At 43.8% G+C, this 21,185-nt stretch overlaps 1 protein-coding gene across 8 annotated transcripts in view; it reads right to left on the bottom strand.

Annotated features, from left to right (window-relative positions):
* Positions 1 to 5,421: 5,421 nt before the first annotated feature.
* Positions 5,422 to 21,185, bottom strand: part of NFRKB (nuclear factor related to kappaB binding protein) — a 31,970-nt gene continuing 16,206 nt past the window's right edge. For 4 of the 8 annotated variants that reach the window (XM_083588338.1, XM_083588339.1, XM_083588340.1 and 1 more), the window contains 17 exons: positions 19,983 to 20,091; positions 19,418 to 19,544; positions 18,327 to 18,392; positions 17,400 to 17,479; positions 17,272 to 17,315; positions 16,312 to 16,372; positions 15,065 to 15,239; positions 13,244 to 13,350; positions 12,612 to 12,735; positions 11,808 to 11,887; positions 11,346 to 11,566; positions 10,545 to 10,833; positions 9,874 to 10,143; positions 8,729 to 9,517; positions 8,292 to 8,398; positions 7,484 to 7,619; positions 5,422 to 7,141 (listed from right to left, as the gene is read on the bottom strand). In XM_083588338.1, the coding sequence (XP_083444464.1) occupies positions 7,019 to 7,141; positions 7,484 to 7,619; positions 8,292 to 8,398; positions 8,729 to 9,517; positions 9,874 to 10,143; positions 10,545 to 10,833; positions 11,346 to 11,566; positions 11,808 to 11,887; positions 12,612 to 12,735; positions 13,244 to 13,350; positions 15,065 to 15,239; positions 16,312 to 16,372; positions 17,272 to 17,315; positions 17,400 to 17,479; positions 18,327 to 18,392; positions 19,418 to 19,544; positions 19,983 to 20,091 (2,908 nt within the window). In that variant the 3' untranslated portion in view covers positions 5,422 to 7,018. The remainder of the gene's footprint in view (positions 7,142 to 7,483; positions 7,620 to 8,291; positions 8,399 to 8,728; positions 9,518 to 9,873; positions 10,144 to 10,544; positions 10,834 to 11,345; positions 11,567 to 11,807; positions 11,888 to 12,611; positions 12,736 to 13,243; positions 13,351 to 15,064; positions 15,240 to 16,311; positions 16,373 to 17,271; positions 17,316 to 17,399; positions 17,480 to 18,326; positions 18,393 to 19,417; positions 19,545 to 19,982; positions 20,092 to 21,185) is intronic. The other 4 variants (XM_083588342.1, XM_083588343.1, XM_083588345.1 and 1 more) reach the window with 1 other exon arrangement.

Raw genomic sequence — 21,185 nt, 5'->3', positions numbered from 1 at the left:
CTCTCTCTCCCGCCCCCCGGTTTCTCTCGGCATTCTTGCGGGGCAGGCGATTGGCTGGCGGCGTGAGGGAGCGCACCTGTTTGGCATGCAGAAGGCTCCGGGTTCAAGCCCCCAAGCAGCATCTCCATTCCCCGCCTGGAACTGTGGAGAGGCGCTGCCAGCCAGTGTAGGCAACCGAGATGGACCAGTGGGGTCTGGCTCAGGGTAAAGCAGGTATGCTCGGAAGAAAGCCCATTTTACAACTTGCTGCTCACAGTGGCAGGTCTGCTGCCTGATCCTACAGGAGAGCCAGTGCTTACATATAAGCTAAACAAGCTATAGCTTAGGACCCCAGTCTCTTGGGGGCCCCAAAAAAATTTAAAGGGGGGAAAACTGGATGTGCATTTCCAAAATATAAGATAAAATAAAATAAACCTACATACAGCAACAATGTTTTGTGTTATGTAGGCTCCTATGATGTAAGTAATGGGCCCCGCATATAGCATATATTCAACACAAAAAACAGTGACAATTTGTTGTTGACAAAGGACAGCTGGATATATAAAGGGCCCCATTACCTTCAGTAGCTTAGGGCCTCATCAAACCTAAATCCGGCCCTGAGGAGAGCCTTTCTGGATCAGAGCAAAGGTCCTACTGCTGCAGTTCAATAGCTCTGCGAGGAGACAAAGGAGTCTCCTAACAATTATCAGTTCCCAGGATGCTTTGGGAGAAGCCATGACTGTTTAAAGCGCTTTAAATATATAGTGCATATGGGGACAGTTCCTTCTGGCTTTGCTCACACCAGCACCTAAATAGGTTTTGTTCCTGAACTTGGCCTGTGATAAAGACTGTGACCGATGTATCTTGCTGCCTTTCAGGGCTTTTGCAAGCTAGTTTCCCAGGATTCTTTGGGGGAAGCCATGACTGTTAAAAGTGGCATGAAAGTACTTTAGATGTATATAGTGCAGATGTGGCTTATGTGGCACACACTTCAGAATAAAGGCCCTGCATTCAGTGCAGATCTCAGATGTCTGTTGAGGGGGCCAACCCCACAGCCCACCTACGACCGCATGCCTCTTGCAAAGAGCAATTTCCCAACAGTGTCAAAATCCCAGTGGGATCTTAGCGAGGCAATGTGCTAGCCAGCAAGCTGGCTTCAGGTTCAAAGAGCACACGAAAGAGTGAATCATTGGGAGCGGCAGCCCCAAACAACAATAATCAAGAATTACCCTGCACAGTGAGAATGCACAACAAAGAAATGTGTTAAAGAACAAAAGAGCATGGTCAAAAAAAAGCCAAGGCTGTTGAAAAGCTGGCACTCCGGAAAAGGTAGCAGTTGCTACAGGAGACAGGTGTTTGTCTCATTTCCTTTTAGGTGTTCAGTATTTGTGCATTAATACATTCAGGAGGTCTCTGGTACACTGCTAGGCCCAGTTCATTCCTTCTCCAGCCTCCATAACAGCTAGGAGACACAGGAAAATTTGTACAGACAAAGTGCTATTAAAGGCATCCAGTTCCTGCTCCCTGCTATATATAATGGTTTTGCTTATGTGCACAGCAGAGTGGGATGACCGAGTGGCCATTTTTACCTGTAGAGCCTGTAAACCTCCCCTGTGTTTTGTAGATATTAAGTGGAAATGGTGTTTTGGGGTGGCACAAATGGAAGTGCCGCTAACTAGCAGTGAAAGTCAATCACAACTTCCAATCACAAGCCAAATTAGTGAGTCAGATTTTTTTTAATTGTCTGAAGTCAACAGCCATCACAAGGGCCAAGTTATCTTAGTTCACCCACGTATCGTTCTCGTTAACCATATCTGAATTAATACAGTCCCACCCCCACAGCAAATAGTAATATATAAACAGCTGTAGCTAAGAAAAAGTGGCCAGTTCTGATCTCTGCCATGCAAACACACAGCAGATAAATTTAGATAAGCTTCTATAGATTCTCTCAGCCTCCCTTCTGCAATACTGAAGAAAAAAATAAAATGAAGATCTGGCCTGGCTTCCAGAATGGTTGTGCAGATCACTGAAACCATGGGAAGTTCTTTGAACACTTGAAATATTCTCTATCAGATGCTGGATACTATTAACAGCATGTGATTGCGGCTGCATTTCAGGTTTACAAGGTCTTCCTTGGGTTTTGGTTCCTTTTCACTAGGAAACTGAGGTCACTGGACCATCTTGGCTGAGAGTCCTGGAAGACCTGCTCTCTGCATTGCAAACATTTCCCACCTGGCCTGGGAGGGCAGGGCCCTGACTCCAGCTACAAAAGCTGAAGCTGCTGAACAGAATACTGGGATGGAGTATTGTTTAGGGGCGGGCAGGTTGTTGCTATTAATTTCTTGGATCTTTATTTGGCATGTACAATTTATGTAGAAAATTTTCAGTTTGGTTGCATACTTTTGATGTTTATTTTCTATGACTGCTTTATGTTTGTAGTTATGTAATTTTTTATGCTGTAAAGCCATCTTGTACATGGTTTTAACTTTGGAAAGGCAGCATACAAATAAAATTGATGATGATGGATGATGATGATGGATAATAATACCAGAGCCAGGTAGCAAATAATGACTAGATGTTGAAGTCCAATGCGTAACCATGGCTCAGGGATGGAGTCAATAACTAGTTGCATGCCTGAACCATGCACTGGAGCTACCTGCCTGTATGCGAGTACAGATGTACTGCGACTTAGGAATCCCAATACAAAAGCACCTGGGGCAGAGCAATTTAAACCCCCAATCCACTATGCTGGGTGGGGCTTAAATAGAGCCAAGGCACCCATCCACCCAGCTCTGCCAGCTTCCGCCATCAGAGTCCCACTAGGCTTGTCCATACTGCAGGAGGACAGGCAGAAGCTTCCACAGGCATCAATTCAGTTGGCAGTAGCCAGCAGAATCAGGTCAGCACAGAATTCACTGGATTCTGTGAATGCCCCACTGCAATAAGGTGACAGCAACCATCCTGACTCAGGCCTCTTCACTGCGACAGCCTAGGAGCTGGCAATGCTCAGGGGCAGTTTTCCTGCTCCGTCTACTGGCATGTGCCTGGGTATGCCTTGCTACTGCTGGCCAGGGGCTGGAGTTATACCCCAGAACAGGCTACACAAAGACTTGACTAACGGTAACCGAACAATATACCTCTCAACTGGTGCGGAACACCAAGACTATGAAACAAGCAATTAGCAGAGGAATTAAAGGAGAGGAGGGACATCGTTTGACAGAGGTGTTGGGGCCAGCTTGTATTTCAAGCTTTAACCCTTAGAAGTTTAAGGAAATGATGGTGGGATGCCTAATAGAAGGCTGCCCTTGCCCCCTATGCAGCTGCATGAGGTTTAAAATCAGCTTTAGGGGCCTGTGTCCTGTTTCTATACGAAATCAAAGGAGCAGAGAAAGAGGAAAAGAAAGCCTGCTTTAGAGATGGGCAATAGGAATTAAATAAAGGAAAAGGGCAGTAAAAAAGCTAGCAAGTTAGAAGCTGCAAGACTACACAAGCCACAAACTGTGGGAGGAGATAGGAAGGAATGAGACATCTAACCATAAGCAAGTGTGCAAGGTGGTTCCTAGAAGCTAAACCATTGTGAACCTCTGCAGATGGGGCTGCAAAACTCTCTCCCCCCCCCCCACATCCCATTCCACAATCAGGTAGGTAGCAGTGTTGGTCTGACGCAGTCAAAATACGTTAAAAAATAAAAAAAATGTCCAGTAGCACCTTAGAGACCAACTAAGCTTTTGTGTGCATGCACACTTCTTCATGCACACAAAAGCTTATACCAAGAATAAACTTAGTTGGTCTCTAAGCTGCTACTGGACAATTTTTTTTATTTTTTAATATATTTCGATCCCATTCCACAAGGTCACTTACTTGCAGTATTTTCACCCCCCCTTTTCCACTTCAGGCAGCTTAAGTATTACGGGCTGTATCCAACTAAGTCCCATCTAGAGTAGACACATGGGAATTAATAAATTACGTCATGTCAAGGGTCTACCTTGAGTAGGATTAGCACTAGATGCAACCCCCATTATAATATTTGTGTGTACTTGCAAGTAACCAGCTAGGCAGTTTACAGGGTTCATTCGGGGGTCTGGTCCAGTCAAGTATTGTAGCCTGAAATACATCGTGGAAAGAGGGGATTCCAGTCTCATTCTGCACCTCAACCATCAGATTTTTCTTCCAAGCAACCGGACAGAAGTGCCTTCCTGATATTATGTGTACACCATGTGGCAAAGGAAGTTGCAGCCTTCAACAGATCTCACATGACTGATTTACATATGGGACATTTACGAGAAAATGCTTGTATGCACTGCTTTGGCAATGGAGAGAAGAAATATCTACACACTTGGAAGCCACGGGTGAGGTGGTGGGTGAAAGCATAGAAAAAATTGAGGCGGGGGAATTTACATGAAGGGTACCAGGAAACGGGAAACATTTTGTATTTCCCCATAATATAAAAAGGAACATCAATGTTGTAGAGAGGTGATCATATTATCAACAGAAGCAATTGTGAAGGCTCCAAAGCAGACATACACACAGGAAGTTAATTCTGGTTTCAAACAAGAAAACAATTCAGTTTTCATCCATGTAATCTAGAAATAAAGGCCTCTTCCCACACTATTATTTATTCAGCGTATGTAAAGTAAGAAGTTTGCAGTACTGCACTGAAAGTGGGAAAAACTCAAAACTTCTCTCCATCAGTGCCCTCCAAACAGTAGTTACCGTTTATTCACAAACGCAGTTTTCCAGTAATCAATGTTCTGGACTAGACTACCAAGTCCTCTGCATGGGACTGCCTTCAAAGAGTCTCTAGGAACATTCTATTGGTCCAGAATGCAGCAGCTGGGCTTTGGGCAGGTGCTTAATCTTGGTAGCAGAGCTCCCTTTCTACACCCACTGCATGAACTTCCAGTCCATTTCCATCAAGGTGCTAGCGATTTACCTTTGCAGCCCTACAGGGCTTAGGTCCAGGATATCTGGAGGACTGTCCCCTGCCCACTTCCTCAGATTTGCAGGAGAGGCTCTTCTCCACATCCTGAAGGTGAGCAGCTAGAAAGTGGGAGGAGGCCTGCTCCTTGGCAACTCCTAGATTACGCCTGGAACCCTGCCTCTTGGGAGGTACAGAGTTGACACTTTCTCTTTTAGTTTTCTGCCACCTGCTGGAAGACAGGTTTCATCCCAACAAGCATTTACCTTATTGGGCTGATGGGAGTTTTACTGCACTGATCCACTTCTAATTTTACCTGCCAACTGATTTTACCTGATTATTATTTTTTAAGTTACCCACAGCACTTAAGAACAGTGGGAAGGCAGGGGTATAAATGCACCTGACAAGTAAATGTGGGTTTAAAAAGACAGCAAAAAAACCACAGAGGAAAAGACTAAGTTTGTCCACTTTTGCTTTAGGCAGTTGGACTGGAAGGGATAGGCCAAGTTAAATGCCCAGTCAGGTTCCAGTGAAAAATATCCTTGAATTAGTTAACCAGGAAATCAGGGTCAATTCAAACATACACAATTTCAGCTTCTACTGGCCAAAACTTCCCTCTGTCAAGTCCCAAAGTAGCTGTGCCATGTTACTTCAAGACAGAACACTCCTGAACTAGACAACAGACAATCAGGACTTTGCAATCTTGGAAACTTAGTAAAGTAACTTACAGCATTCTATCATTACACTGCTTTTTCGTAAAACAGGAGGAAATAGTAAGTCACAGCATGTGAGCAGCAGACAGCACAGTCTCCTTCTTTGATTCTGAATGTAGCAGATGCTGTTAATCAAGAGGGCTATAAACTTAGCTGGCCTTAAAAATAATAAATGGCAGGTGTTTGTCAAATTTATCGGGGGGGGGGGCAGACACCCAAGAGTAGCTACCTCAACAACTGAAAGGCCTTACCAAATAACGGGTTTAATCTCCTTTAATATTATTCTGTATTTTGCCCCCGTTGTCTCAAAACGATCATTTTGTGCATGAATAGCAGCCCTGGAATCTTGCCTCTACTTTGTTCTAATAAGCACAATTTGCTCACTTTTAAAAAGGGAAAAACTGAAACTGACAATCTGTTTATTATTCCAATGCTGCAGAGATAGCATATAAAAAGTATGTGCATATGTGTGGGTGTGTTGAGCAATAATTTTTTCCCTGTTAGTGTGTAAATGTTCCTAACTGGATAAAATGCATTTTGATAAGAGATTCAGTTAACAATAGAAAAGACAATAGTGATAATCAACATCAGTAAAATGAATTTATATGAAGAGAGCTTGGTACACGGTGTCAAGCTTTCTTTAGCTTTTCATTCCAAAAGGTGACTACCCCATCCCATAAAGTCCAAGGTGTTAAGCTTCTCCGGGGGAGGGGTTTGCTTTTGGCTCTTTTTCACAACCAGTTTAGAATACCCTCTTCTCTTTCTCTCTAGGCCTTCTTCCGAGTATCTCACATAATGTTGAGCATGTCACATAAGGTCAATTTTATACCATCTTATATAAATGCTTAGTTTGATGAGGATAAAGCAGTATAGGTGAAGTTTATGCACAGAGAAGGAAGGAAAGTTGTCAAGAAACTCTTCGTTTTTTTAAAAAAACTGAATGAAATTATCAAATAAACAGGTGAAAGCTTAGACACCAAATATTAAAAATCCAGCATCAGAAAGTCCATAAGAACCACCCTGGAAATGATAAAACTGAAGTCCGGCGCAATATAACTTGTCCATTTCTTCTAAGACCTTCTTGCCTTAATTCAGCAGGTTTCTTTGAAACTTACATTCTGTTAGGTTGAAAATTAAGAGAGACCAGCCTTTCTGAGAGGATGGCTGGGTCCAGCAACTTAACATGAAGGTGTTAAGGTTATTAAAATGCAGCACTCCAGGAGGCTTGTGTTAGGGGTTCTGCTTATTCTAACAGAAACCAAACGACGGGCATTTCCCACAAGTGCTTCCAAAATATCAGGAACCAACTTGTGGGTAAGTAGAGTCTGACTCTAGCAAGCCCTAGTTGGGTGGAAAAAGAATAAGAGGGCTGGAGTAACTCTTGCAAAATTACAGCTTGCCGTTGAATTTACTGATCTGGTGGCTGTTTTGGAGATGGCGCTGCTGTCACGACAACAGTGGAGACTGCTTTTGTAGAGCCAGACACTGTTCCCTGCTGGAGATGGGAGGCTGGGAGTGTCTGAATTCGCACCTGTGCAAAACGGAATGCAGAAGGAAAGAAAATACATTTAATCATTCAGTTCAGCCTCTGCCACGTTGCAGAAACATAAATACTACTGGGAATGGAACTGAATCAAGCAAAGCCCTCCACTCCCATCTTGCCCTTGTCTTCAAGTTACCAGTTCCAATGTTTCAGCAAGTGTATTCATAGGACCCACACACACCCCACAACAAATTTCAGCTGCTTACTTGAATTTCAAAAATGAAAAATAATCAGAACATTTGTGTGGTACAATGATGTTGGGAGGGTGCCATGTCAAGGCAAAGTCCTGATGCAACAGAGGATAAGGGGGAAATGAGATACAGGCCTTACCTGTGTGGCCTGGCCTTGTTGCTGCAGCTGTTGTAGCTGCTGTGCGGTCAGGAAGCTCACTGGCTTGTTCCCAGCAATCAGTTTCGTCCCAGCTGGCATGGTGGTGAGAATGATGTTTCTACCCAGTCCGCTGATACTATTGGAAGAAACCCATTAGGAAGTTAGTGGTGACACAGTGGGGCTGGATCTTGCTGAGGTGCCTCTTGCATAATAGCAGAACTTAGAAAGTGTGTTTGTACCACATTGGCCTTTCAGTACTGGTCAGAACAAGCCTCAGGCTCTGAATATGCTACAAGAATGTGTCTAAACGCAATCCTGTGCTCAGGATTAACCACCAGTTGCACTTTTTACCCTCCCCCTTCCAAGGGGTGGCTGCAGAGAGCAGGAAAAACAACCAAGCCTTCTTTTGAGCTTTTAAAAGGGCAGCTTGAATTCGTGTAAAAAACCAGCAGGGACAGATTTTCCATGCTTAGAAACAAAATGCTCCCACCTGCCAACATCTGTAAACCAAGCAACTGTCAAAGCTACAGCTAAAAGGGCAGGCTGAAAAGTTGGCAACCCCAGAAGGTGGGTATGTGAGGTATCCAAATCGAAACACCACCAACACTGGTAAACTCATCGGACACTAGTTAGATTTGGGAACAAGACTCAGTAGTGTCCATTAGCACTTCCTACAGGCAGAATTTGTTTGACTCATTTTCTGTGACTAGGAGGAAATTTTCAAATTTGAGTGCTTTCAAGTCCTTTTGGCTAGACCTTCCATTAATCTAATTGTGATCTGCAATAGTAATCCTCCTATGTTACTCACTTGGCCCCAAGGTTGCCTTTGATAATGGGGGTCGTCATTACACTCTTGCCTTTCACAGGCTGGCTTATGACGGAGAGGGGCACTGTGATACGGGCAGGCAGCTTCCCCTGGGAAAAGAAGCATCAGACGCAGAAATTATAGAGGTTCAGCAACCACCTCTCTGCCACACAGTTACCAAGAACGGGGGGAAAGGCCCTCCCCCAAATTAAAGTTTTCAGGATGCTGAGGGATTCCCAAAACACATACACAGTTGTTGCTAATGGCATTCAATGCTCTTCCATAAGACAGAGCCTACTTAAGACAGACAAGGTGGCATCCCCACTTAGAAATGGATGCTTGTCAATCAAGCTTATCCTACCAAAAAACAACATGAATCATAGAATTGTAGAGTTGGAAGGGACCCAAAGGATTATCTATCCCCTACAGGGATGACTTACTGCCTGGGAGGTGGAGACGACTGTGGTGCTCACTGGAACCTGTCGCATAGTCGTGGTCCCTGTTCCTATTGTTATGGGCGTCCCTGCCCCCCCTGACACAACAGCAACCGCCTTGGACACAGAAGCAGTCATGGTTGGCAGAGAAACAGCAGAGGTGTGGACTGTGCCAGGGACGCTCACAGACGAGGCAGCAGTCATCTGTTTGGCATGAGTGGCCACTGTAATGGTCTGCCCAGCTTTTGGTGGCATCACCCCCATCCCCTGCACAATCCTTATCGTGGCAGCTGGCTTGGCTTCAGTGGATGCCACCGTAGTGATGGCCTTGCCCTTCTGGTCTGCCACAGTCATGCCCAGAGCAGGCATCAGCCGGAACGCAGAGCCAGTGGACTCCACAGTCTTCAAGTCAGGAGTAACTTTGACCACTGTGGGCCCAGCTGGGCCTGGTGAGGCAGAAGTGGGCGTGCTGGTCTTGGCGGGAGAGTCAGAAGACTGGATGGGGCTGGAAGTCACACGCAGAGTGGCCGAGATGCCCTTGCCGGCAGAAGTGTTGCCAGTGGCTGCAGCAGTGAAGAGGTCTTGCGTCAGTTTGACAGTGGTGACTTGGGACTTGGCCAAGGTGGCCATCATGTCAGGAGTAATGCGGAGAACTGTCTGTCCCTTTGCATCAGTGGTGATCGAGGAGGGAGGCAGGCGTAGAACGTCCTTGCCTTGGATGCGGAAGTTGGAGGCGGTAAGCGGGATGCTGCTCCCAGGCTGGCTTTTCATCCCTAGCTGTCCGGCAATAGCCACCTGTAAGGAAAAATGGATTGTGCTGAATATCACTCTTGCGCATTTCCGAGGCAGAATGCCATACAGCACTCGGTGCATGGATGAATGCCATGCTCCATTAAAGAGAGACAAGGCACGCCAAACTAAGCTACTAGGAAAGGGCAAGATTTTCAGTAGGTGCTCACATGCCCATGTATATTTTGCCAGCCATAGCATTTTGGGCAGGGACCTGTTGGTATTTTATAAGCACAAAGTCATCGTGCTCAGCTCGTCAGCTTCTCAAGGGCATCTGGCTGGCCACAGCTGGAGCCAGAACACTGAACTCACTGGACTCAAATCTGATCAAAGCCATTTCTCAGTATGGTACAGCTCCTCACCTGTTTGATGATATTTTGGCCAGCTACGTTCTGGAGGACTGTGGTGGATGAAGAGGAGGAAGTCGAGGAGGAGGATGACGACGACGACAGAGACACAGAGGTGGAGTTGGGGGCAGAGCTGCCTGGAGAACTGGTCACTGGCTTTGGGGCAGGGCTGAGGGCTGCCGAGATCCCTGTCCCAGCAACACTGACTGGTCCTGTGACAGAAACTGTTGGCCTTTGCACCTGGACTGGGCTGGTCTGAGCTTTCACCGTGACAGTGTTGACAGCCTAGGGACAAGAAAAAGTAGATGTCGTCAAGGTGGTTGTCTTTTTGCCTATTCGGTGCAACACCCTTCTATTCAGTTTCATGATGCCCTAACATTATTAGAAATCCTGAGGCAATAGTCCTCACCATTGCAGAATTAACTACTGGAGATACTCTTTCCAAACGCTTCTCTTCCAAATGCCCTTTAAAATCTATTTTATTCAGGAATGCTCTCTCTTCCAATCACACTCTCTCTGTATACTTGCATGGCTTTCCTTCAGTTCTAAACTGCCCATGGGATTTACTTGCTTGCAAAAAGTATGATGTGTCTTAAGAGATGACCATAGGCCATAATTCAGATGACAATTGGGGAAGAAGACTGCTAATCCTTACTTCTGGCTAACTCCACAGAGATATCCCTCACCTGAGGCAGTGCTTTGGTTTGTGCAGAAGTGGAAGGGGCATGGACCTGAGGAACAGGTGCTGGTAGAGGCTGTTGCTGCTGCTGGATCACTGGTGGGGCTGGCTGAGACACAGGTGGGAGGCTGGACTGTGTTGTAACCACTCGAACCTGTGGGAGTCCTGAGGAAGATGTGTGGCTGGCCACACGAGGAGGGGGGGTTTGCTGAGGCCCAGTTTGTGCTTGGGTACTCTGTGCCGTGGAGAGCAAAGTCCCCAGCTGCGGCATGGTGGGAGACGACACCAGAAGGATGCTGTGAATAAGTTGAAAAGAGTAAGTTGATTAACTTAAAAGGACAAGTTTGTTCTAGAACAGGCCAGCAATCAGCAAAGTTTTCACTATTTTGCTTTAAGCTACCAAAATCAATCAAGGATTTAAAACGGGTATTGACAGGTAATAATTTTAGCTGCAACCAAACAATAAATAGCTCACTGAACAGATAATTCATTGCAAGACTACATAAACAGATCTTTACAACTGATTTGCAATATCTATGTGATTTTCACCTTCCCTGCCCCACTCAGGCAAGTAATCCAAGTTGAATGGTTTTGCTAATATAGTCTTCCTTTTTTGTACCACTTGGGGGAAGGTTCACTTGTGGAAGATTCTGCTTAGGACAGCAGACTGGCTGAATTTCTTTCTTAACTCCAGATGGTCCTAAAGCAACCCCCAACTGTATTTCCCCTCCTAACTAGAGATATCTATCACCCAAATCCTGTGAACAGTTGCACCCCTGCTTTTTGAAAAGACAGGGAAAGGACTTACCTTTGGTTGGGTTTAGCTTGCTCTGATGCAACGTTTGGCAAACTCTTGTTAACCACGGAGACTGGCGGTGGCGAGATGGGCATTGCTGGCAGTGGAGGGGCAGTGGGTGTCACAGGAGTCACAGGGGTTGGTGGCATGCTGGAATCACTAAGGCTCAGCTGGCTAGGCTCAGAGGTGCCACTAGTAGCCACTTTCACTGAACTCTCCTTGCTACTGGACTTCTGCAAAGGCAACAAAATAGTGGGCATCAATGGGGGCAGGGTGGGGGTGGAAATGCACTAACCCCAGACAACCCTGTGCGAGTGGGAAGAGGGCTGTTTAGGGATAGACCAGAGCTTTCCTTGAGTCTATTGGTGATAATTAAATAAGCCCTTGAGATGAGATTGGGTGGCAAGCCTATTCAACCAAAACAGTTGACAGTCTAAAAATCTGTGCCCCATGTATTTACATTGAGCAACTTACTATCTTTGCAGGAGGTTTAGACTTCTGCTGAAGGGCTTTTCTAGCTTTAGCTGCAGCCGCCTGAGCCTGATGAATCAGCTCTGCAAGGAAGAATAAGGATGAGTTCTCAAACAGATGCTAAGAGTGAGACTGCCCACCTACGTAGCCAGCTTCTTTTTCCTTGAAGTACACCACTTCTTCCAAGAATTCCTACTCTGTGATCAATAGAAAACATACCAAACTAGATAATTTGCCAGCCAGGAAGAGGCAGGTCTTGCATGAAATGCATGTTTATGACATTTTCTGTAAATGTGTCCCCTGGAGAAGGCTTTTACGCCTTTCAATTTGAATGATGAATAAGAGAAAGTGATTGCTGTTCAGTCACGAACAAGAGGCAAATTACATGCTCCATCTCCATAATGGCAAAATTTACAGTAAACAGGACAAAACTTGTTTATATCTCATTTTTACTAGTTGGCAGGGATTTTAGTTAAATACACCTTTAGGGGGGGAAATACATGCTAAAATTGGATATGTATCTGTGTGTGTGTATAATGTGGGTACCCTAAAGCATGAACAACACCCTATATCCTTGCACAATCAGGTTAGCCCAAGTAACAATGTGGGGATATAGGATCCTTCTCCAGGACTGGGAGTTGGAACTACACCTCACCCCCCACCCTGTTCCTGAATTTGTAGAATGCTGAGTTTTTGAAATGGGATTTTAAAAATTCAGCACCAGTTTTCTTCTTCATTTAAGGCAAGGCCACCTCTATCCATTATATTGCAATCTGGTTGCTGTAAGGCCCTCCAGCAAACACCCACCAAACTCCTCTTCGCTCCTGTCTCGATGTAGGTATATCCATAGCTTACGTCCAATATCATATTTCACACAGGGATCCTTCTCATAATGCAATCGATCCAGTGCACCACTCACCACAGTGTTAACCTAAGAACAGAATTCACAATTAAATGGAGGATGCAAAACTGATCAGCTCAGAATCATCATAGCAAATATATTTTGCACATGCAGGAAGGAAGAAAAGGGGCATGACAATTAGAAGCAAAATAGATGTCTAAAATAGCCCCATACCGAGATGGTAAATCGTCTAAGAAACATACATCAAGCTCTCAGTCTATCTAGATCAAAACAGACCTCCACTCGTTACCATATATAGCTTCCTCGAGTGCTGTAGTTCTACAACAAAGATGACAGCACCTGCAAGCTGGAGTGTATTATACACATCACTACCAAAAACTGTTGTTTCAGTGTTTAGACTTCATTACAAAAAAAGCACTGCCAACTCCATAAGTTGGTCTACAGCTTTATCACTCTCGTAAGCTATGGAATTGTGGACCTTAAAAATCAATCACAAGGCGCTTCTCCATTCAATAGGAGCAATTCTCATCAGAGAGGAACGCTGAAAAGAAAATGCCTCTGTGCTCTCCCAGTTTACCTGAGCACTGGTGACATCAGGAGCGAGGAATTGAGAGTCTTTAAGCAGCTCACAAATCTCAGCACGAGTTCCCTCTCCATTAGGAAGACGGGCAGCAGCATCCCTAACTGAGACAGCAAAAAAAATCAAAGCATTGTGAAGACCTCAACTGACACAAAGATTGAAGTAACACTTGAACCATTCAGGTTCCACTCACTGTGTGGGTTCCTCACTTTAACTTAGGGCTTTATACCAATTGAACACTTGCTCTGGATAGCAGTCCAAAACCCTGAAGAAATCCTCAAGGTCATTGACTACTTATCACATAGAAAAGTAGCTGGATTTAAGAATAAATCTGGGCTTCCTTGCTGCTCATCTTCTGACAGTGTTTCATCTTGGGCTACAGCCCCAAACCCTGCAGTATAGCTCTCTACAAGAATAAGAACGTCTCCTGTTTCTGTTTCTTTTCCCCTCTCTCATATTCTTCCACATATTTTTTATTTATTTATTTATATTATTTATATTATTATTATTAATACCCCACCCATCTGGCTGGTTTTCCCCAACCACTCTGGGTGGCTTACAGTACATATAAAAACTTAGTAAAACATCAAACATTAAAAACTTCCTGATATAGGGCTGCCTTCAGAGGTCTTCTAAAAGTTGTGTAGTTCTTTATCTCCTTGACATCTGATGGGAGGGCACACACACTGTGTGTAATCGTTCCCTCAAACAGACTGAAAGGTTTCTGCCTATTTTAAGCAAGTTTAACAAACTTTTCTTACTTGCAGGCTTTCCAAGGACATGCTTATTCCACACCACAGGTTGTTCCTCCCTCTGTTCCCTTCTTGTGTTATGCTGTAACTCGGTCCCTTGTTAATCCTGGCTACAGAAATTCCTCATAGACTGTGCTTCCTACATGAAACAACCAGGCTGAACCCCTGGCATCTCCCATTCCAAAAAGGCAGCAGGAAAGGGGACAGGCCTCCATGAAGCCACTGGCATTCAAAGTAGGCAATACCAGGTTACAAGGACAAATGTTCTGACCTGGTATAAGGGAGCTTCATATCTTCAGCCTTTTCACTGCAATCTTTTTCTCTAAAACATGAAGCTGCCCTATGCAGGGCCAGAACATAAGAAGAGCCCTGCTGGATCAGACCAAAGGCCTATCTAGCATTCTGTTCTCAGTGTCCAGATGCCTATGAGAAGCACAAAGCAACACATGAGTGCAACAATATCCTTCTGCAAGCACCTGGCAGTCAGAGGCATGTTGCCCAATACTGGGGATATATATAGTCATCATGATTAGCACCCACTGAACATGGTGGCTATGTCTTAATTACCTCCAGAATCAGAGGCAACAGGCCTTTGTATACCAGTTGCCAGGAATCACAAGAAACAGAGTGCTATTACCTGTCTTGGTCACTATTGCCAGCAGTGGCCACAAAGGTCTTGGGTGGAAGTCTTCCTAGTCCTACTACCAAGGGTCTTTTAAATGGAAACACCATTAATTGAACCTGGGACCTTCCTTTATTTGGGATAGCTTTTCCCCCTCGTCAGTGTCTAATTCTCAAGGTGACTAACATAACAGTTTATCATTGTGAACAATTAAAGCTTGACCCCGCTGCACTGCTGTTTCCTCTCTTCTTACAATCTATTGTCACTGCAAACCTAAAAAAGACTGTAACGTGTTGAAATCTCTCTCTCTCTCTCTCTCTCTCTCTCTCTCTCTCACACACACACACACACACACAGAGAGAGAGAGAGAGAGAGACAGAGACAGAGACAGAGACAGAGACAGAGAGAATGAATGAATGAATGAATGAATGAATGTCAACTTACCAAGAGACAAGATGGTGACATATGCAGGCCTGTCTGATCGCAACAGAGAATGTTCTCGGGCTTTGTTCAGAGAAGTTTCCTTGTCAAACACACCCTTCACAGGGCCGACCACCGACTCAAAGCCATGCATGCGGAAGGTGAAGGCCTTGTGGGGCTGGCTGTACCTGTAACGTTCCTACACATGTCAGAGAAAGAGAAGTGCTCAGATGAACAAAATACTGAAAGGGCAAAAGAACAGAGCAGGTTTCTTAGATAAGCATCTATGGCTAACCCTTAATGTGAACTGAGTTAATAACAAATGCTTAGGGGAAGGCAAAAATTAGGAAGGGCAACTGCTTATATTTCAGTCATGTATACTGAGGAGCATATAGACAGCAAACCTCTTTATACTAAGCATTAATCCCTTAGTTTCGAGCATCTCTCGGTTTTGCATTTTCAAAGATTAATGCTGGTCAGATGTAATACTGATAATATTGGTAAAGACAAATGGAGGAGAAATGTATTTATCTTTCAGCCCAATTATTATTATCCCCCCCCACCGAGCCTCCACATGTCTAGTTACAAGCCAGTTTTATCTAATGTCTGCATATGAAGTTATAAAGCCCAACAGCTCATGTGGAATCTCTTATTGCTGCAAAGATCAGGGCTTAGCCTACAGTAAAGAGCAAGACTCAGCTAGGTGATGTAATGTAGCCAGCACATACAATGCAACTGCTGGGACATTAGTATTGAGACCTTAAGGCTACGAAGCAAAACAATGTACACGAGAACATAAAACACAATCTCTGTGTGTCTTTAGGGTTGTCTAAATGTTTACATGCTTTTCTGCTAGCTAATTTTTAAGCACCCTCTTGTCAAATGGTGTGCTGGTTCCTTTTTTTTTTTTTTTTTGAACATTTAAGAAGACAGGTTGAAAAAAGGAGAGAAACTGAAATGAAATAAAGTTATTTGTCATTAGGAATTTCTGTTTCTCCTGACTGTTACTGATGCAGGTGAATATTTTACTCAGAAAATGGACTACTTAAGCTGAAAAGCAAAATATGTATAAATTGGAAGGCAGGCATTTTAAATAATTTTATAGGTTTAAATGTTTTCCACCCACCCCGTTGTATCTTTGTAAACTACTTAAGAGACTGTTGCAGTTAAGCAGTGTATCAATTGTTTAAATAAATAATAAAATAAAACTTCCCCATCCAATCCTGGCAAAGCATAGGCAATGCATGGGACAAAATGTGCATCATCCTCACCTGTTCCTGGAAAACACGTTTCTCTTCCCCAGTGCTAGGCCGGACTACATAGTCAGTCCTTCTGAAACAAACAACAGCATGAGGTTGGAGTGCATACATCCACCTTCCTCAACATGGTTCACTCCAAACCTGATCAGAACCCTTCAGAGTCAGATCCCCAAACCAACTAAAAAGACAGTTGTGAGAGAGAAGGGGGAAGGAAGGAAAACTGTATCCAGAAGGTACATACTTTTGAGTGTTGGCGCCGTCCAAGTAACAGAAGAAGAAAAAGAGAATCTAGCAACCTGGATTACCTCACAAGTTCTGCTAGAGAATTTCTGCAGCACTTCTTTAAAAAATTACCTTTCTAGGATTTACTTTTTGTCATTATAAGACAAAAGGTCATGATGCAAGGAGCAGCATGTTATTCAAACCTGACCAAGATAAAATGTAATGTAGAAAGGAAGTTAATACTTCTTGGCAAGTATGCATTCATTTGCTGCTAAATGCGGAAATTCTTTTGGTGAAAGCTTTTTAAAGCAAAGTACAGCTGGCTACCCTATGCAGCAGTTAATATTTGGAAGTAAAAGGCAGCCCAACACTGAAATTATAGGGAGAATATATGGGAAGAGTGTAATTTGTCCAATGCACACTCAGTATTCCTGCCAACTTCCTCCTGCCTCTGGCATGATCAGTGCAAGCCAAGATTTTACAGTCAGAAATAAACTAAGACAGATGCAAGAGAAAGGAGCAGAATCCAGCTCATTTCTCAATATTTATTGACTTGAAAAACGAACCACACTTCAGAACAATGTAATTCACACATTTGAGTAGCAGTTAATGTTGAGCTTTCTTTTTAGACAACTTGTTTGTTTCACATTAACTGATATAATAATCTTTGTAATAAAATTCAAAATAGGAAAAAATAAGTGTAACCCTAACTAACACTGGAGCAGATTTCTGAACTGAATATATACTTACACTCGGGGATTAGGTGTGGTGGCATCTGAGCTGTCTTCGTTGTCCTACCAATGAAAGAAAGATTTTTGTCAGCACATTGGACAAGCCAGCTGGGATGCTGCCACATTCCTACAAATATACTCTCTCACCTTGAAGAAGATTTGGTCTTTTGTCTCCAGCCAGAGCTGGAAGAGCGCTGCCAGCTCCTTCTCATGGTCTTGTGAAGAGCCTAAGGTGAGAACCGAAAAAGAGGAAAGGAGAGTTGTTATCAACTGCTGATATCTGCGCTACAGTAGTGGTACTAAGGATGACGTCGGGTGCACCCACCTTAGCCAGGGCCTTTATGCAAAAGGACATGAAGCAAAAGCCTTTCAATGCATTCCCCCTTGCAATGTTCCAATTGTGACAGGGGGGCATAGTGTGACTACAGTTGCTGACTCACATGCTGTGCTGCATCCCAGCTGCCTTCCACTTATTGGAGGGCTGAATGTCTGCAGCATAGAGTTTGTTTGACTCCTGGAAGACCCCTGTACTGCACAGAGTCCTAAACTGCACAGGGAGCCTCCACCAGTAGAACTGATATCCCAGCACAGACATTCAACTCCAGTGCACTGAGGCAGCCAGAAGCACAGTGGAGTGGTCAGCAAGTGTGTCTTCGCTCTCCCTGTCATACAATTGGAATTGGAATTGGGATTGCATTGATACATCTCAAAGAAGTCTTCCAGTCCTTGAAGCTTATTTAAAGCCTCGGCCGTGACCAAGAAGGAGGTGAAAAAATAGGGAAAGCAACATTTATTTGCCTCTTAGTAGACAACTGGGATGGTAACATAATGCAAGATCCATGCAAGAAAAGTTTTTTAAAAAAACACACACACACACACACACACACACACAGAGTGATTTTACACAGTCAAAAGTCTACTATACACATAGGACTATACAGCTATAAAGGTAGTAATAGAGGATGAAGCAGAAGATGTTCAGCCACTCCAGCTCCAAATGAAAGCTAAATGCCTCAAGAGAACAGCAGGCAAGACTTATTAACAGGAGGGGACAGAGAAGCAAAGTTACTTTACCTATCAGTTTCCACTGCTGAGTTTTCTCTTTGAATTCAACAAATGGAGAAAAACTGGAAGGAGCATCTGTAATAAAATATATCATAATGTTTCATATGTTTAGACATTACTGGGATACCCTTTGTCTCTAATTGTCTCCTGTAGGATGAGATAATCAACTGTTGGCTATTGGTACACCTTATTCTAAAGTATGAGACAGGACTCAAGAAGTTTCAGTGGAATCAAGTTTGTTCATTAGTGCTGGTGATAAACACCACCAGAAGGCTCTGTGCAGCTAGGTACCTAGAGCTCTGTCACATCCATCCATGAGGTGTCTGCATTCCCGTCTGCAGAAGCAGTCAGGGCATGGGAGAGCAAATGCTTTTGTGCAAAGCTTTGTACAAGGGTTTGCATGAAATCATCACCTCTAGATTTCAGTTCACTTTTCTTATGCAGTGCTCTTTTGCTAAGATGGAAATAGCCCTTCCATGTACAGAAGTGGCTGGGCATATCTGAACCCAAGCTATCGTCTCCAAGAGCCACCTTGCCGTGACAGTACAAAGGATGTGGGGCTGCAATCAATGTAGTCACTGTGCAAGTGGAACAATTTTCACTTGTGCAATGGAACTTTCCCCTCTCCTTCCCCCATGCACCCACACAATCTGTTCAGAGGGCTCCCCATACCATTTAGAGCAGGTGGTGGGAAGGAATTCTGTTGTGCAAGCAGAACTCATTCCGTTCAAGCAATTACTTTACTGGATTCAACTCAAAGATACAACAGGTTGTTGGCTATCTTTGCTTACTAAGCGGTTTTGAATTAAGTTTTTCAGGAACAGGATCAGATGTTGCTTCAAGGTTAAAGGGAACAAATTTGGAAGATAACAATTTGGATATCAAGAAATGTATATCCCTTCTGCAAAAAATTATCATTTCACATCAAGTGGCTACCATCATAAATAAGGAGAACAGGAAGAAAGGGCTGGATCTAAGCCATCTATGACACAATGCAATTTTATAAGCAATAGCTGTTCACAGGCCATGACATATAGCCAACTTACTTCATTCTTGGCACAGCGCAAGAAGAAAAAACCCTGAAAAAAAGCGGGACTTACCTCTGCTGTCACCTGTGAGATACTGCAGTGCAGGCAAAACAAGTTCTGACCAGTTGGGGGCGAAGGAGAACCAACTGTTTAATGTGCTAGCAGGGGAAGACTGCCAATCCATGACTTTATCCTCAAGCTGAGCAAAAGAAGGGAAGGATGGTGATAATGAGAATTAATAGTGAAATCCCAAACCATCTTGGAAATCACAACTGAGACAGAAATACTTTAATCAATAAATATAAATAAAGCACTTCCAAATCAAAGCACAGCAGATGGAATCAAAAAGACTGCAAATCCACAGAAATGAACTATCTAATGATGGTTGAAAACCATAGTTTTGGAAGGAACTCTTGGTGGGGACAAAAGGAAGGACAATAAATACAAAAAAGAAACAACAGATTGTATTAACAAATGAATAGGCACCAATCTAAACACTCTTAGGCTAAACGTGTCAACTTAGAAGTAAGGCCCACTGAATTTGATGGGACTTACTCCCACTTAAGTGTATAAATAGGGTTACATCCTAATCTATCCAACTCCCAGCTCAAGAAAGATGTCCAGGAAAAACTCTTACCACTGAGAGACTAGCAGGGCCTTCTAGAAGCAGAATCTCCAGAAGCAGAGAAAAGAAGCTGAAGGATATTTCATTTACTCCAAGACACGGCTTGATATCTTCAAGAGGCCTTTGATAGAAGATGAATTGGCTTTAACTGAATTGGCTTAACTGAATTTTGAGAATGAGGAGGCTTAGCATATCTACCTGTTTCTTTCTTTGTATTCAAAGTACTTTCATGTACAATATTTCAGCAATCTTACAAACAAACCAGTAATACAAGAGTAGGGAACCTGTGGCCTACCTCCAGATGTTGCTGAATTCCCATCATCCCTGACCACTGGCCATGGTGACTGGAGCTGATGGGAGTTGGAGTCCAACAACATTTGGAGGGCCACAGGTCCCCTAATGCCTGCTGTAAGATAGTAATACTGACCTATTTTCATGAAACAATTTTTTAAAGGGGAGGTTTAAACCCAATATGGAGTTGATTAGCTTAAGGTTATCTAATGTATTTACAGCTTAGGCAAGTTATGACTCTGTCTTACCACCAGAAGGCAACAAAAAGGCATTAATCGCTGATGGATCTTCAACTTTTTGACAAGAGGAATGTACAACATCATTATTCCTCACCTGGAATCTATTTACATGTATACAGTCATACCTCAGGTTAAATGTGCTTCAGGTTGAGCGCTTTCGGGTTGCGCTCCGCGGCGACCCAGAAGTAACGGAACACATTTCTTCCGGGTTTCGCCACTCGCACATGCACAGATGGTCAAAATGACATCACGCGCATGCGTGGAAGCGGCAAATCGCAACCCGCGCATGCGCAGATTGCGTTCACTTCTGGATGCGAACAGGGCTCCGGAACAGATCCCGTTCGTATCCAGAGGCAGCACTGTATTTTCAAATTACACTCTCTCCTCCTACCATCTTTCATGTGCCAGTGTGCCCTAGAGGCTGACTTTAAATTACATTGCTGCATTACTGCACGCCATGCATTTTATTTTCAACCACTATGCAACACAGAATATAGACAGACACCTTATTCATACATGCAATTTATATGGGCTGTATGAACTACGCTGCATCACTTCTACCAGGACAAAAAAGCTTCATTGTGCTGAACTTTTCTATTTTGATTCGTTCCAGTGTGACTAGAACTGGCTTTGTTGTAAATATGCCTCATTATGTAATTCATGGACCACATTCATTGTGTGCATT

Source organism: Podarcis filfolensis, assembly GCF_964270895.1.
Source record: "Podarcis filfolensis genome assembly, chromosome: 15".
Lineage (NCBI taxonomy): Eukaryota > Metazoa > Chordata > Lepidosauria > Squamata > Lacertidae > Podarcis > Podarcis filfolensis.
This window is presented reverse-complemented; position numbering and strand designations above follow the sequence as displayed.